The sequence below is a fragment of the Oncorhynchus mykiss genome, chromosome 7, assembly GCF_057628025.1.
Source record: "Oncorhynchus mykiss isolate SJ-2025 chromosome 7, ASM5762802v1, whole genome shotgun sequence".
NCBI lineage: Eukaryota > Metazoa > Chordata > Actinopteri > Salmoniformes > Salmonidae > Oncorhynchus > Oncorhynchus mykiss.
The window spans coordinates 74,175,674-74,190,750 of record NC_143028.1 but is presented as its reverse complement, the minus strand read 5'-3'; the positions used below and the strand labels follow the sequence as shown (position 1 = coordinate 74,190,750).

Here is a 15,077-nt window from a genome sequence, read left to right as displayed (position 1 = left end):
TCACAAGGCCCTACACATTCACAAGGCCCTACACATTCACAAGGCCCTACACATTCACAAGGCCCTAGACATTCACAAGGCCCTACACATTCACAAGGCCCTACACATTCACAAGGCCCTACACATTCACAAGGCCCTACACATTCACAAGGCCCTAGACATTCACAAGGCCCTACACATTCACAAGGCCCTACACATTCACAAGGCCCTACACATTCACAAGGCCCTACACATTCACAAGGCCCTACACATTCACAAGGCCCTACACATTCACAAGGCCCTAGACATTCACAAGGCCCTACACATTCACAAGGCCCTACACATTCACAAGGCCCTACACATTCACAAGGCCCTACACATTCACAAGGCCCTACACATTCACAAGGCCCTACACATTCACAAGGCCCTACACATTCACAAGGCCCTACACATTCACAAGGCCCTACACATTCACAAGGCCCTACACATTCACAAGACCCTACACATTCACAATGCCCTACACATTCAGAAGGCCCTACACATTCACAAGGCCCTACATATTCACAAGGCCCTACACATTCACAAGGCCCTACACATTCACAAGGCCCTACACATTCACAAGGCCCTACACATTCACAAGGCCCTACACATTTACAAGGCCCTACACATTCACAAGGCCCTACACATTCACAAGGCCCTACACATTTACAAGGCCCTACACATTCACAAGGCCCTACACATTCACAATGCCCTACACACTCACAAGGCCCTACACACTCACAGCGCCCTACACATTCACACACACTCACTCACTCCAACACACACACACACACACACACACACTCCAACACACACACACACACTCCAACACACTCACGCACACATAACATGCACATACGTTTATATTGACTTTAAACACTCACTCACATACAAGCTGCTGCTACAGTACTCTGTTTATCTTATATCCTGTTGCCTAGTCACCTTACCCCTATACATATCTACCTCCATCACTCCAGTATCCCTGTCACCTTACCCCTATACACATCTACCTCCATCACTCCAGTATCCCTGTCACCTTACCCCTATACACATCTACCTCCATCACTCCAGTATCCCTGTCACCTTACCCCTATACATATCTACCTCCATCACTCCAGTATCCCCTTACCCCTATACATATCTACCTCCATCACTACAGTATCCCTGCACATGTAAATATGGTATTGGAACTGACTTTTTTAAATATTTCCTGTATATAGCATGCTTATTTACTTTCTTATTCTTATTTCTCGTGTTGGTTTTTTCTAGTAATACATTGTTATAGATTATTGCATTGTTGGTTTTTGAGTTTGCAAGAAAGGCATTTCACTGTACTTGTGCATGTGACATTAAATCATGAAACTTGACATGTGATGACAATACAGAACAGAACAGATGAACAGGAAGGACGTTTACTCTAATGGGTGGCCCCAAAAATATCTATCTTAACGCCACACCCCTACTAGGACACGATTCTACTCCAGGGTTCCTCCAGGAACCACTAATACATTGAACCTTTAAAAGGTTCCTCAACTAACCAAAGGTGCAAATATGAACCATTGAATAGCAATGGTTCCTTGAGGACCTCCAGGGTTCCTCAAGTCATCACTAATTCTAAGAGTTTACGGAGCCTGGTGAATTCTGTAAGATAGTGTGTTGAGGATCCTCATAAATCCTCCAACAAACATTGCTCAGGGTTCAAGGTTATTACGATGGCATCTCTGTGAGTAAGCCCTTTTACAGGGCAACAACATTATGCACGGGCTTCATCGCAGGTTATCCAAAAACATGCCATCGCTGACATGCCCTCCTAATGTGACTGCTGACGTGTTGGGTGTGAAGCTAACCACAAGGGGGGAAACTCATTCCTCAACTAGGTTTTTATTGCAGTCATGTCAAGAGGTTGATTGATATGCCATTATGACAGAGCCTTCCATACCTTTCTGTTATAGTCTACTGGGCTTAAAACCATAGAAATATAATAATTATAAGTAGTTTGATTTGTTCTAATACTACTGATGGAAATGGGGAATCTCCATTACAGCAAACTATCAAAAACATATTCTAACCAATGAAATTGACAACTAGGGATACCTATAAGATGTACACTACATGATCAAAAATATATGGACAGCTGCTCGTCGAACATCTCATTCTAAAATCATGGGCATTAATATGGAGTTGCTCCCACCTTTGCTGCAATAACAGCCTCCACTATTTTGGGAAGGCATTCCACTAGATGTTGGAACATTGCTGCAGGGACTTGTTTCCATTCAGCCATAAGAGCATTAATAGGTTGGGCACTGATGTTGGGCGATTAGGCCTGGCTCACAATCTACATTCCAGTTCATCCCAAAGGTGTTCGATGGGGTTGAGGTCAGGGCTCTATGCAGGCCAGTCAAGTTCTTTCACACCAATCTCGACAAACCATTTCTGTATGGACCTCGCTTTTTGCACAGGGGCATTGTCATGCTGACACAGGAAAGGGCCTTCCCCAAACTGTTGCTACAAAGTTGGAAGCACAGAATCATCTAGAATGTCATTGTATGCTGTAGCGTTAACATTTCCCTTCACTGGAACAAAGAGGCCTAGCCCGAACCATGAAAAACAGCCCCAGACCATTATTCCTCCTCCACCAAACATTACAGTTGGCACTATGCATTGGAGCAGATAGCGTTCTCCTGGCATCTCCCAAACTCAGTCGGACTGCCAGATCGTGAAGCGTGATTCATCACTCCAGAGAACGCGTTTCCACTGCTCCAGAGTCCAATGGCGGCGAGATTTACACCACTCCAGCTGACGCTTGGCATTGCACATGGAGATCTTAGGCTTGCAGCTGCTCGGCCATGGAAACTTATTTCATGACGCTCCCAACTAACAGTGACGTTGCTTCCAGAGGCCGTTTGGAACTCGGTAGTGGGTGTTGCAAGCGAGGACGGGCGATTTTTACGCACGTCTTTCAGAATTCGGCAGTCCCATTCTGTGAGCTTGTGTGGCCTACCACTTCACAGCTGAGCCGTTGTTGCTCCTAGAAGTTTCCACTTCACAATAACAGCACTTACAGTTGACCCGAGGCAGCTCTAGCAGGGCAGATAAACTGACTTGTTGGAAAGGTGGCATCCTATGACGGATCCTACTGCCGGTGTTTGTCTATGGAGATTGCATGGCTGTGTGCTCGATTTTATACACATGTCAGCAACGGGTGTGGCTGAAATGGCCAAATCCACTAATTTGAAGGGGTTTGCACATACTTTTGTGTATATAGTGTATTTTTTATCACTCATGGAAAAACATTGTGCATCCTTGCCAAATAGTATGAGCTGAGGGTATTAAGTAAATCGTTGTGCAAATGACAGAACTGTGGTACAGTAGTAGTATTGCCTCTGGTTTTCCCAGTTTTGGACAGTCCGCAGGAGATTGGTGGCAGCTTAATTGGGGAGAACGGACTTGTGTTAATGTCTGGAGTAGGATGAGTGGAATTTGATCAAATACATCAAATACATGGTTTCCATTTGCTATCTTCCGGGCATTATTATGAGCCGTCCTCCCCTCCGCAGCCTCCCGTGGTGGACTCCACTAGGGTTCAAGCGAACCGCTTCACCTTTCGTTCACCTTCAGTTTATGCCGATATGTTTATTTATAAAGCGGGGGCAAGGGCACTTCCTCGGTCTATCTGGAGTCATGCGATCGTCACAACATTGATCCATAATTGAATAGTGTGGGCTCAACGGCTACACCATGCAGGACTGATCCCTGATTGGTTATGGGTTCATCCTGAATAAACACTCTCAGAGTATATATATATTGTGGAAGGTGTGACAGTTCCAAGAAACGAGAAGCCTGAGAAGTTCCAAGTTTCCAACAACTTACGCAAAAACATTCATTCGTGCTGAGCGCCAAATGCCCCAGTGCATATCCGCTATTAGCCTATCGCTGGTTGAGAATGAGGGCACAAATCCAAAAGGTACCACAGATAGTCGAATTGTTAAAGAAGAAGATGGTTGGGTTGCAGCACTTCAAGCCAACGTCTTCAGTGTGCGTCCTGGACCCGAAGGATGCTGCGGTGGTTGCGCCTTGTGGACAAAGTCTTCCCTCGCAAACTCAGAGCCTTTATTCGATACCTGGACCCACCAATTGGCCCTTATTTGGCAGTTTGATACAACTACTCCGCAAAGGAGGGCTGCAAAGACAACATGATGCATTGGTAAATGATAAAACAATTATTAGAATTAGGCTATAGGAATAATAACATTAAGCATTGAACACATGTTCATTTAGTTTAATAAATAATAAATAATCTGTTTTGGGTGAATTAAATGTATTGTGAATGATATTTCTTTCTTTTAGATTGATTACCATAAGAAATTCGGCAAGATTTTCCGGATGAAACTCGGCTCCTTTGAATCGGTCCATATTGGCGCACCTTGCTTGCTGGAAACGCTCTACAGAAAGGAGAGCATTTACCCGCAGCGTCTGGAGATTAAACCCTGGAAAGCATACCGAGACTTCAGAGACGAGGCATATGGACTCCTTATTCTGTAAGTAGCACTTTTCAATATTAATATGATATCAATCTATTTGCTTAGCAGAAGTATATAGATAAAAATAGCTCATATTTGTCCGCATGATTTTTAGGGAAGGGAAAGACTGGCAGAGGGTGAGAAGCGCCTTTCAGCAGAAATTTATGAAACCCACCGAAGTCGCGAAACTTGATGGAAAAATAAATCAGGTTTGTAAGATCATTTCTCTGCGTTAAAACAGTGCAGTTCAACGTGAATTTGATCAAAGAATGTCTGCTATTTACTGTAATTTCTGTCTCCAAAATGCAGGTGTTGTCGGATTTCGTTAGTAGAATTGGACAAGTGACTGACAATGGACGATTTGAGGACTTGTACTTCGAATTGAATAAATGGTCAATGGAGAGTACGTACTCTATTGAATGATTAGGCTATAAATAATGAACATATTTGTAGCTAGATATCAATTGTTGCTTATATCTAATTCAGATGTATTAAATACATTACATTATTCTAAATATAATTTTATTGTTTAAAAAAAAAAAACAATTTAGTAAACCTCTTATTAGAATGAATACACAGTATAATTGTTTGAGTTCATTCATTCATAAATCAATTCATGTTTTCAAATGTTTATGATCTGATTGTTGATCCTCGTTATACTTACAGCCATTTGCTTAGTGCTCTATGACAAAAGATTCGGACTTCTGCATGACAACGTCAACGAGGAGGCTATGACCTTTATCATGTCCATAAAAACAGTAAGTGGTTAATGATTTTAGACATCGAATTACTATCTGCATAGTGAAGGGTAGACTGTATTGTGGGCGCTGCTGAAGACCCCGACTTGATAACCTTAGTGATCTTTCTGGAGTGTTGGGAAGTAGTGAACTACATGTAAATTCAACTAATAGTTTAATTCGAATTTGCAGTAGCTTGGTGGTAGTTTAATTCAATTATAATTTTGCTTGTTTTAACTACTTTTTTGCCATGTAGCAGTGTAGCTAACTACTGGAACTACACACTACTGTTTTATCATGTAGCAGTGTAGATAACTACTGGAACTACACACTACTGTTTTACCATGTAGCAGTGTAGATAACTACTGGAACTACACACTACTGTTTTTGCAAAAATATAATAAAACACATGTGAAGTAGTCAATAATTTCAGACCTGCCTAATAGTCACTTTTTGTCTTTAATAGGAAAAATTACCAAGTTAAATTACATTATCTTAACAATCTGACTCTAGTGAACTGTTCTTGCAATTTGTCGTCTATGACACTTCAGATTTACATGTTATAATTTTCACTAAGCAGTTCGGAGGCAGTGAACTACTTGTTCAAAGTGACTTTAGTTAATTAAACTCTGTTTTTCTAAAGGGTAGCTTTAGTGTAGCTTAACTTATTCTTGTGTGAAGTAATGTGTATCTTGGTGAACTACATTTTTGGAGTAGCGTCTTAGCGCTGGCTTTTTGTGACACAGCTAGGCTGCGCGCTCGCTCTCTGAGCCTGTAGAAAGAGCGCAGGTCATTGAGTTCACTTGAATGAGTGGGCTATAATCACCACAGCGACAGTTACTGATGGTGCAATAGACTATCTCTGTAAATTACTGGAGCAAATCAATAATACCACATGCAGGAGACAAAAACATCGTAAAAAAGGTCATGACATTTTTTGTTATAGTAACCATGGCCATGTGCTATAAATTGCCATTGAAATAGTGTAGGAAGACCTTGGAAATGAATGGTTACTTGCAAAAATACATTCTTACTGTATGTCTTTATTTGATTGTTACATTTAAAGTCTCTCTCTCTCTCTCTCTCTCTCTCTCTCTCTCTCTCTATTTATGTAGATGATGAGCACATTTGGCATGATGATGGTCACGCCAGTGGAGCTCCACAAAAAACTGAACACCAAAACATGGCAGAACCACACTATGGCATGGGACCGTATATTCAGCACAGGTACAAACAACCTCTAACACCTTTTCAATGTCCCCTGACTCTCGCTTGCAACTCCCCTCCCCATCCCTCTAAAGTAACCTCCCCTCCATGTTCCCTCTGTCCCCCCTGAAACCTCCCCTCCATGTCCCTTCTGTCCCCCCTGAAACCTCTCCTCCACATCCCCTCTGTCCCCCCCTGAAACCTCTCCTCCACGTCTAAACCACGTCTAAAACAACCCCATCTTCTTTTCCCCCTTTCTTAAACTCACAACCTCCATATCAACCCTCCAACCCTCGTTCTCACGTCCAGCCACCCTCCCTCTAAAGGAACTTCCCCTCCATGTCCTCTCTCCCCCTGATGAAACCTCTCAGCCCGCCACATTCACTAGGCAACCCCCCAATCCCTACACCACAGCGCGTGTTTTGCAGCTCTTTCTCCAGATGACGTATGACCCACAAACTGTTTTGAGCACATTTCCAGTCAGGTGATAACAGAGAGAGAGATATGAGCAGGGTGCCTCTGTGATCAATGCAGTTGGCTCTACACTTCTTACATGACACAGCCAGAGTGGTAGTAAACCGGATGACCTAAGAGGGAGAAGTCTCCCAAATATTTGTAATAGTGGGAGGGATGGCGGGATAGAGGGCTGGAGGGGAGGAGGGAGGTGTGGAATGTTGGCTCAGGACTTTGCTACTGATCGTTTGTTGTGTTGCTTGCTTGGCAGTGGCTTGCAGGCACCTGTCCTGTCCAGCCCCCCCCCCCCCCACACACACACACACACACACTCACTGGTGTAGCACAACACCCTATGCAGGGGGCCAATGAGCTTCGCCCCTCCCGGAAGTTGGGCCCCCCAGATAGCCATGAATTATATAATGAACTATATCATGTTCTTAATTACAGTAGATTAGCTTTAAAACTGCAACATTTTCTCTCAGTCTCACGGCAAAATGGGAAGGAAATTAGCTCAGGGATTCTTGAAAGTTGTGACAATCCTTGTTCGGCAGGGAAACTTTCTTTTTACGTGAAAAAAAGATTTAGTTGCGTTATTTGAGCTTAAAATCTGCATTTACAGGAATTTTATAAGTGAAAATATTTGTTTGTGAATTTTCTAAATACTTTCAATATTATTAATGTCCGTGTCGGCTCTATGCCTTGAAATGCCCTTGTCCGGAGGCAAAGGATTCAAATGTCAAACTCTTCCAAAAAGTATTTCAAATGAAAATAAATGGCAATAATAGTTATTAACTGAAAAGTTATCTAATGCATTTTCTTGCAATAGCCTTCTGTGACTTTAAAGAATATTTCTATCAAAACTGTCCAAATTCCTAAAAAATGTGTCCAGAGATTTGGTGAACTCTGTCAGATTTGTCGAAAATCCTAAATGAATCAGGAATAAGCAGGGACAGCTATATCATAAGGACCCCTTCTTCATGTCCTCATTACATGTAGTGCAACAAGACCACTCATGGTCTGGAAAGTTCTCTACTTTTGATAGATTTAAACAAACAATATCGAAATTGCCATGGTCACAACAATAAACTGCCAACTCAATCTGCCTGATATAATATTAATTTTAGTTCAAATATGTTATAAAGTTATACATTTGTTATAAAGTTAAAGTGGCCGGTAGGGATATCCTAGTCTCATCGCACACCAGCGACTCCTGTGGCGGGCCGGGTGCAGTGCGCGCTAACCAAGGTTGCCAGGTGCACGGTGTTTCGTCCGACACATTGGTGCGGCTGGCTTCCAGGTTGGATGCGCGCTGTGTTTAGAAGCAGTTGGGTTGTGTATTGGAGGACGCATGACCTTCTTCTCTCCCGAGCCCGTACGGGAGTTGTAACAATGAGACAAGATAGTAGCTACTAAACAATTGGATACCACGAAATTGGGGAGAAAACGGGTTAAAAAAAAAGTGTAATAAAAAAAATATATATATTATGTACTTTACTCGAAAAATAAACAACCATAAATTCCATGCAGGGAAAACACACCATAACACAGAAGACTAACACTAAACAAGAAACAATCACTCACAAAACATCATGGGAACCAAAGGGTTAAATAGGGAAAATAATTATTAACGTAATGGGAACCAGGTGTGTACAATCAAGACAAAACAAATGGAAAAAGAAACGTAGATCCATGGCTGCTAGAAAGCCGGTGACGACGACCGCCGAACGTCACCCGAACAAGGAGAGGCACCAACTTCGGCAGAAGTCGTGACAACTCTCTTCTAAAAATGTTGTCTAACGTCAACTCAACTCAATTTAGGGATTTTCAAATTAATAATTTTCCATATTTTACAAATGTTTTGTATTGAACTTGTATTTTTAGAGGCAAAAATATGTCTGTTTTGAGTATCTGTTGTCAACTCGTTCAGTGGCTTGTCAACTCTGTCACTGATGGCTAACCCCATTAAGATCGATATTCAGAAAAAAATATTTGAATCACTATTCTGCAACATATGCTTAAACAATTGTATGTTGCACTTCAGGAGATGAAAGGTCTTTGCTGGCTTTTGAAAGAATGCCCTGACCTTAGAGCGTTTTATGTCTCTATTTTGGTTTGGTCAGGGTGTGATTTGGGTGTGCATTCTATGTTCCTTTTTCTATGTTTTTGTATTTCTTTGTTTTGGCCGGGTATGGTTCTCAGTCAGGGACAGCTGTCTATCGTTGTCTCTGATTGGGAACCATACTTAGGTAGCTTGTTCCCATAGGGTTTTTGTGGGTAGTTAATTTCTGTTTAGTGTTTTCACCTTACAGGAGTGTTTCGGTTGTTCTCTTGTTTATTTTTTGTTAGTGTTCAGTTTTAATAAACCAAGCATGAACATTTACCACGCTGCACTTTGGTCCGTTGATTCCTCTTCTTCCGACGACGAATACCGTTACAGGTCATTTTAGGGCATGTTTACTATAGTCTTCATGTTTTTAGATGTTTACAATTATCATTGTTTTATGACTGGTTGCAGCTTTTCTCAAATGGAATCCATGTTTTGGTGAAATGAAGTTGACCCTTAGAATGTCTTTAAAATGTGAAAATATGTGAAGTAATTGTTACCTTATACTCTATATATCCATCAGTTTATTAGTTCCTATTTTTCTCTTCCTGTTGTCTCTAGCCAAAGTCTACATAGACAAGAAGATAAAGCACCACACAGAGACAACGGGGCCCGGTGACGACTTTCTGTGTGACATCTACCGCCACAGTCACCTGTCCAAGAAGGAGCTGTACGCCGCCATCACAGAGCTCCAGATTGGCGGAGTGGAGACGGTAAGGATCAATTGACAAATGTAACAGAGCTGGTTCGATGAACCACGCTCGCATGTTGAGTATCAACATTGAAGTGTGATAGGGCCTCCAGTTTTTTAGGTGAACTGCCATGAATACGCCTAGGCATTAGCTTTAGCGGGCTAACTGTCTTGAGACCCGGTTTTGAATCTCGGTCCTTCAAACAAGGATAGGGCCAGATTTATCATTCACTTGCACCAGTGCCTATTTCACTATTCTATTTTCAGAACAATAAGCAGGGAAAACATGATACTTAATCCTTTATTTTTGACTTTTCTCCTTACTTCATTCCTTACTTTGACCTTTTTGCATTCCACATTTTAAGTGGTATTCCCTCCCTGTGAGAGAAGGAACAAAATGATCGGGAGGAACCCCTCACATTCCTCAGCTCCATTAACTGTAGGACCCCTCTATGGAATGCAGTTCGTAGTATCTCTCTGAGTCTGACATCTCTCCCATCCCTCTCTCTCTCTCTTTCTCTGTCTGTTTGTCTCTCTTGCTCTCGGCCTCTCTCTTGCTTTCTGTCTCTCTGTCTCTCTCTCTCTGTTGATGTTTTTTCCAGACTGCCAACAGCTTGCTGTGGGCTATTTTCAACCTCTCCCGTAACCCATGCGCACAGGGGAAGCTGCTCCAGGAAATTAGAGAAGTTCTTCCTGCCAATCAGACTCCCAGCGCTGAGCACCTCCAGAGAATGCCCTACCTCAAGGCCTGCCTCAAGGAGTCCATGAGGTACAGTAAGACATTCCACTGACGCAAAAACGACAACACCACAGACTGTACTGTATGTCACACAAACACAAGTGCAGAACAGATGAAGTAGGCTAGCTATAGGCTATTGGTACCCCTCAGATCTTAATCTGAAATAACCATACAGTTGCAGATACTGACAGAGTACACACATACATTTTTCTCAACTCCAAATCAATGGAGTAGTTGCTTAATGTCAAACCACCCATGACCTCCGTAATTCAAAAACTGTAGGCAAGCAGTTTATAGTGAGATAACTAGGTATGATGACTGGGTGACCATTCACTACAGCTTATAGCAACAACAGTAGGGTCACGTTGTTGTCCTTAAATACCTTAGTACTACTACACCGATAATAACACTAAATCTCATGATGTCACAAGAGTTTGAAACGTAACAAGTGTTTTGAGTTTAATGCTTAAACTCACGCAGAGAATGCTTCTAATGTTTGACAGGGGTTTAGTTATATTTCCTTTCAACTTTCCGTTTGAAATGGTTTGAGTAAGTTTAACTGATCCTAAAGAGCTTACATGTATATGCATCCCCCTGCTTCAAGGCTATATTCCCAAGCAATGTTTTCAAATTCCTGCAGGTTATCGCCGTCAGTTCCCTTCACGAGTCGGACCTTAGACAAAGACACTGTGTTGGGGGATTACTCCATTCCCAAGGGGGTAAGTGGATTACTTCCAATTCCCTCATTTAAGAGAACATGTTCGGTTGATTAGTCTCGGACCAATTCACATGTACATTTGATTGATGTCTAATCAAGCTTTTTGTTTTTCATTTGCAGACAGTGTTGATGATCAACAGCCATGCTCTCGGTGCCAATGAGGAGTACTTTGAGCACAGTAGCCTATTTAAGCCAGAGCGTTGGTTAAGAGAAAGCAGACCCATCAACCCCTTTGCCCATGTGCCGTTTGGCATTGGGAAGAGGATGTGCATCGGGCGGCGTCTGGCAGAGCTACAGCTGCAGTTGGCACTCTGCTGGGTAAGAACAACCTCCTGTGTCCCCAAAATGACCGCCAAGTCGCCAACATAATATCACTGCAGGTAGTGCTGAACCAGTGAATATTACTCTCTCTTCTTGAACCAGGCTTAAATGTACAGTGCATTCTGGAAAGTATTCTGACCCCTTGACCTTTTCCACATTTTGTTACATTACAGCCTTATTCTAAAATGGAGTAAATAAAACATTTTCCTCATCAATCTACACACAATACCCCATAATCACAAAGCAAAAACAGATGTTTAGACATTTTCGCAAATGGTTATTCACACCCTTTGCTATGAGACTCGAAATTGAGCTCAAGTGCATCCTGTTTCCATTGACAATTGTTGAGATTTTTCTACAACTTGATTGGAGTCCACCTGTGGTCAATTAAATTGATTGGACAAGATTTGGAAAGGCAGACACCTGTCTATTTAGGGTCCCACAGTTGACAGTGCATGTCAGAGCAAAAAACAAGCGTTGAGGGCGAAGGAATTGTCCATATGGCTGCGGAACAGGATTGTGTAGAGGTACCACAGTGCCCTCCATCATTCTTCAATCATTCTTCTTAGAGATGGCCACCTGGCCAAACTGAGCAATTGGTGGATAAGGGCCTTGGTCAGCATGGTGACCAAGAACCCGATGGTCACTCTGACAGAGCTCCAGAGTTTGTGGTGGAATGCTGCAAGGAAGGATGTTCCAATCAGGCCTTTATGGTAGATTGGCTGGACAGAAGCCACTCCTCAGTAAAAGGCACATGACAGCCTGCTTGGAGAATGCCAGAAGGCACCTAAAGGATGCAGACCATGAGAAACAATATTCTCTGGTCAGATAAAACCATTGAACTCTTTGGCCTGAATGCCAAGCATCACGTCTGGAGGAAACCTGGCACCGTCCCTGCGGTGAAGCATAGTGGTGGTAGCATCATGCTGTGGAGATGTTTTTCAGTGGCAGGGACTGGGAGACTAGTCAGGATCGAGGGACGGATTAACGGAGCAAAGTACAGAGAGATCATTGATGAAAACCTCTTGCAGAGCGCTCAGGACCTTAGACTGGGGTGAAGGTTCACCTTTCAACAGGACAACGACCCTAAGCACACAACCAAGACAACACAGGAGTGGCTTCTTGTGTGGCCCAGCTAGAGCGCGGACTTGAACCCGATCGAACATCGCTGGAGAGACCTGAAAACAGCTGTGCAGCGACGATCCCCATCTAACATAATTTGCGAAATTTCTAAAAACCTGTTTTTGCTTTGTCATTATGAGGCATTGTGTGTAGATTGATGGAAAATAACAGTTTAATCCATTTTAGAATAAGGCTGAACAAAATGTGGAAAAAGTCAATGGGTCTGAATCATTTCCGACTACACTGCATATACATTGTTCCAAGAAGACGTTGTCCTGCAATGTGTTTCAAATGTGAAAAATATTTTTATTTCACCATGTGACTCTTACCTCATTTGATACTGATGTTCTTTTTACATGCCCTTCCTTATCTAACGATTGCTCTTTTTTCCCCTCTTTCTATAAGGTGGTCAGGGATTATGAAGTTGTGGCGACAGATTGTGAACCAGTTGATGCTATCCATTCCGGGTTGCTGGTTCCCAACCGGGAACTCCCTGTGGCATTCATCAGACGATGAGGTAAGAATAAAACTCGCTCTTGACTATACCTCAAAATCATCCATGTACTAAGACTTAAATCATTGTAATGTTTTCCTGTTAGTCATTGAAATGTCTTGTTATTCAATATAAATAAAGAAAAACCCTTGAATGAGTAAGTGTGTCCAAACTTTTGACTGGTACTGTGTATATATAACATATCTCAAATGTATATAACACATAAATACAGCATATAAAATAATGTATGGGGGAAACTACAAAAAAGTTACATTAAACGCACAAACAGTCAGGAAACATATCAGCATGTTTTTAAATATTACATTTGATTCCATATGTTATTTTTTTCCGGAACAGATCAAATACAGCCCATTTGGACTTCACAACAGGGAGATGAGTTGTGGACCTGAACGTCCCGAGAGACTCCACATATTGCTGCTCTGTAAATAACAAAGAACTATTTCAGATATAAATATATATTTATGTAATCCTGTCCAATATACCTCAAACTAATATAAATATATTCAAACGATTAAATATGACAGTCTACTTGCGGATCACTGTCACTTGTACGATACAGCAGCTGTACTTACTGCCCACTAATCTTACACAACTGTTCTTGTGTCAAATATATTCATGAAATTATGACTTTTGTATACGTTGTGTTCTTATGGTAAATTATATACATGTAAAAAGTCTACTTGTGTTTATTTTTTTTGTGTATAAAGTGCAATTATAGTGTCAACATGATGTAGGCTAGTAGGTCTTAGAATATATTCATACAATTCCTTATATATTTAATCCACTTTCTGTTTTTGTTGCAGAAATGTTCATGTTTGAAATTGAAATTACTTTGCAGAATATGATTAAAGATTAATACAACTGTATCATAGCTACAGACAAAAGCTAAGGACCTAATAATGTCTGACTTTGGTATATCATCATATTTGTGTGTGAAAATGTCATGGAATGCACCATATGGTAATCTTACTGGCTCTTGTGCTCAGCTCAGGGCTGCTGTTCAGTAACACCAGCATCAGATATATCAACTATCCACACAGCATAGTGCAGCTGTAGTCTGACAACAAAACATGTCTTGGAGATTATATCTCAGCATACACAGCCCCCCCTCTGCCATTCAGTTATGTGGCACAGTTGTCTTTATTACAAGGAGCGGTTTATTATAATTTCGTAAGTTTATCTCACTGGAAATGTTTGGTTTTACTAATCTGATATTAATGGTCTGAAATACATCATCTGCTGAAAAATGGTAATATTGTTCATTTCTGCTTTGGAAATGGAGTGTATTTCAGGTAGTATACTATAACATTTGTACCTTATTGACATAACGTCTTTTAAAGAGGGGAGAGAGTTAGAGGAATACACATATGAAAGTGCAGGTATTGTTTAAAACAATCATTGATATATATACTCTAGATGACTGATAGGGAGCACTGTGTTGAAGAATAGTTTGGAAGCAATAGAAATTCATTTTTTTTTAAATGTAATTCATGTTTTGCCATGTTTATTCTATTACATCTTAATGCATACTTGTAAATTATAGTATGTGAACTAAACATTAAAAAAATATATGTATGAAAACACTTACCTTCAAGTATACTTTTTTTAAAAACATTACTAACGTTACTGTCCCCACTACAAAACAAAGAGTTAAATACATGTCATTTTGTCCTTGAAACATTTAATTGAAATACTGTAGAATCACATTCATTCCTATGGAGGACTGCTCTTACTGGGGGGTGCCAATATGGCCGACCGGTGGCTTCAAAGGCTCTCAATGGCCAATACAGGGTTTATATACATCCTTGGTTTAAACCCATGCCACAAGGGGCAATGTGTGATCGCAAGTCAGCAGATACCGCTAGACCAGGCTCACACAATTATATAACTTCTGTTTTACCGTCTTATTGATAAGAAAAATATATGAAACT

At 41.4% G+C, this 15,077-nt stretch overlaps 1 protein-coding gene across 1 annotated transcript; it reads left to right on the top strand.

The window, feature by feature from the left end:
• Positions 1–3,842: 3,842 nt before the first annotated feature.
• Positions 3,843–14,727, top strand: cyp24a1 (cytochrome P450 family 24 subfamily A member 1). The gene is made up of 12 exons (XM_021610696.3): positions 3,843–4,222; positions 4,366–4,556; positions 4,654–4,747; positions 4,848–4,941; positions 5,205–5,296; positions 6,391–6,502; positions 9,603–9,754; positions 10,335–10,501; positions 11,112–11,190; positions 11,310–11,507; positions 13,038–13,149; positions 13,483–14,727. Exons 1-11 carry the CDS (start codon positions 3,962–3,964, stop codon positions 13,146–13,148), a joined length of 1,551 nt encoding a protein of 516 aa, XP_021466371.3. The 5' UTR covers positions 3,843–3,961; the 3' UTR covers position 13,149; positions 13,483–14,727.
• The last annotated feature ends 350 nt before the right edge of the window (positions 14,728–15,077 follow it).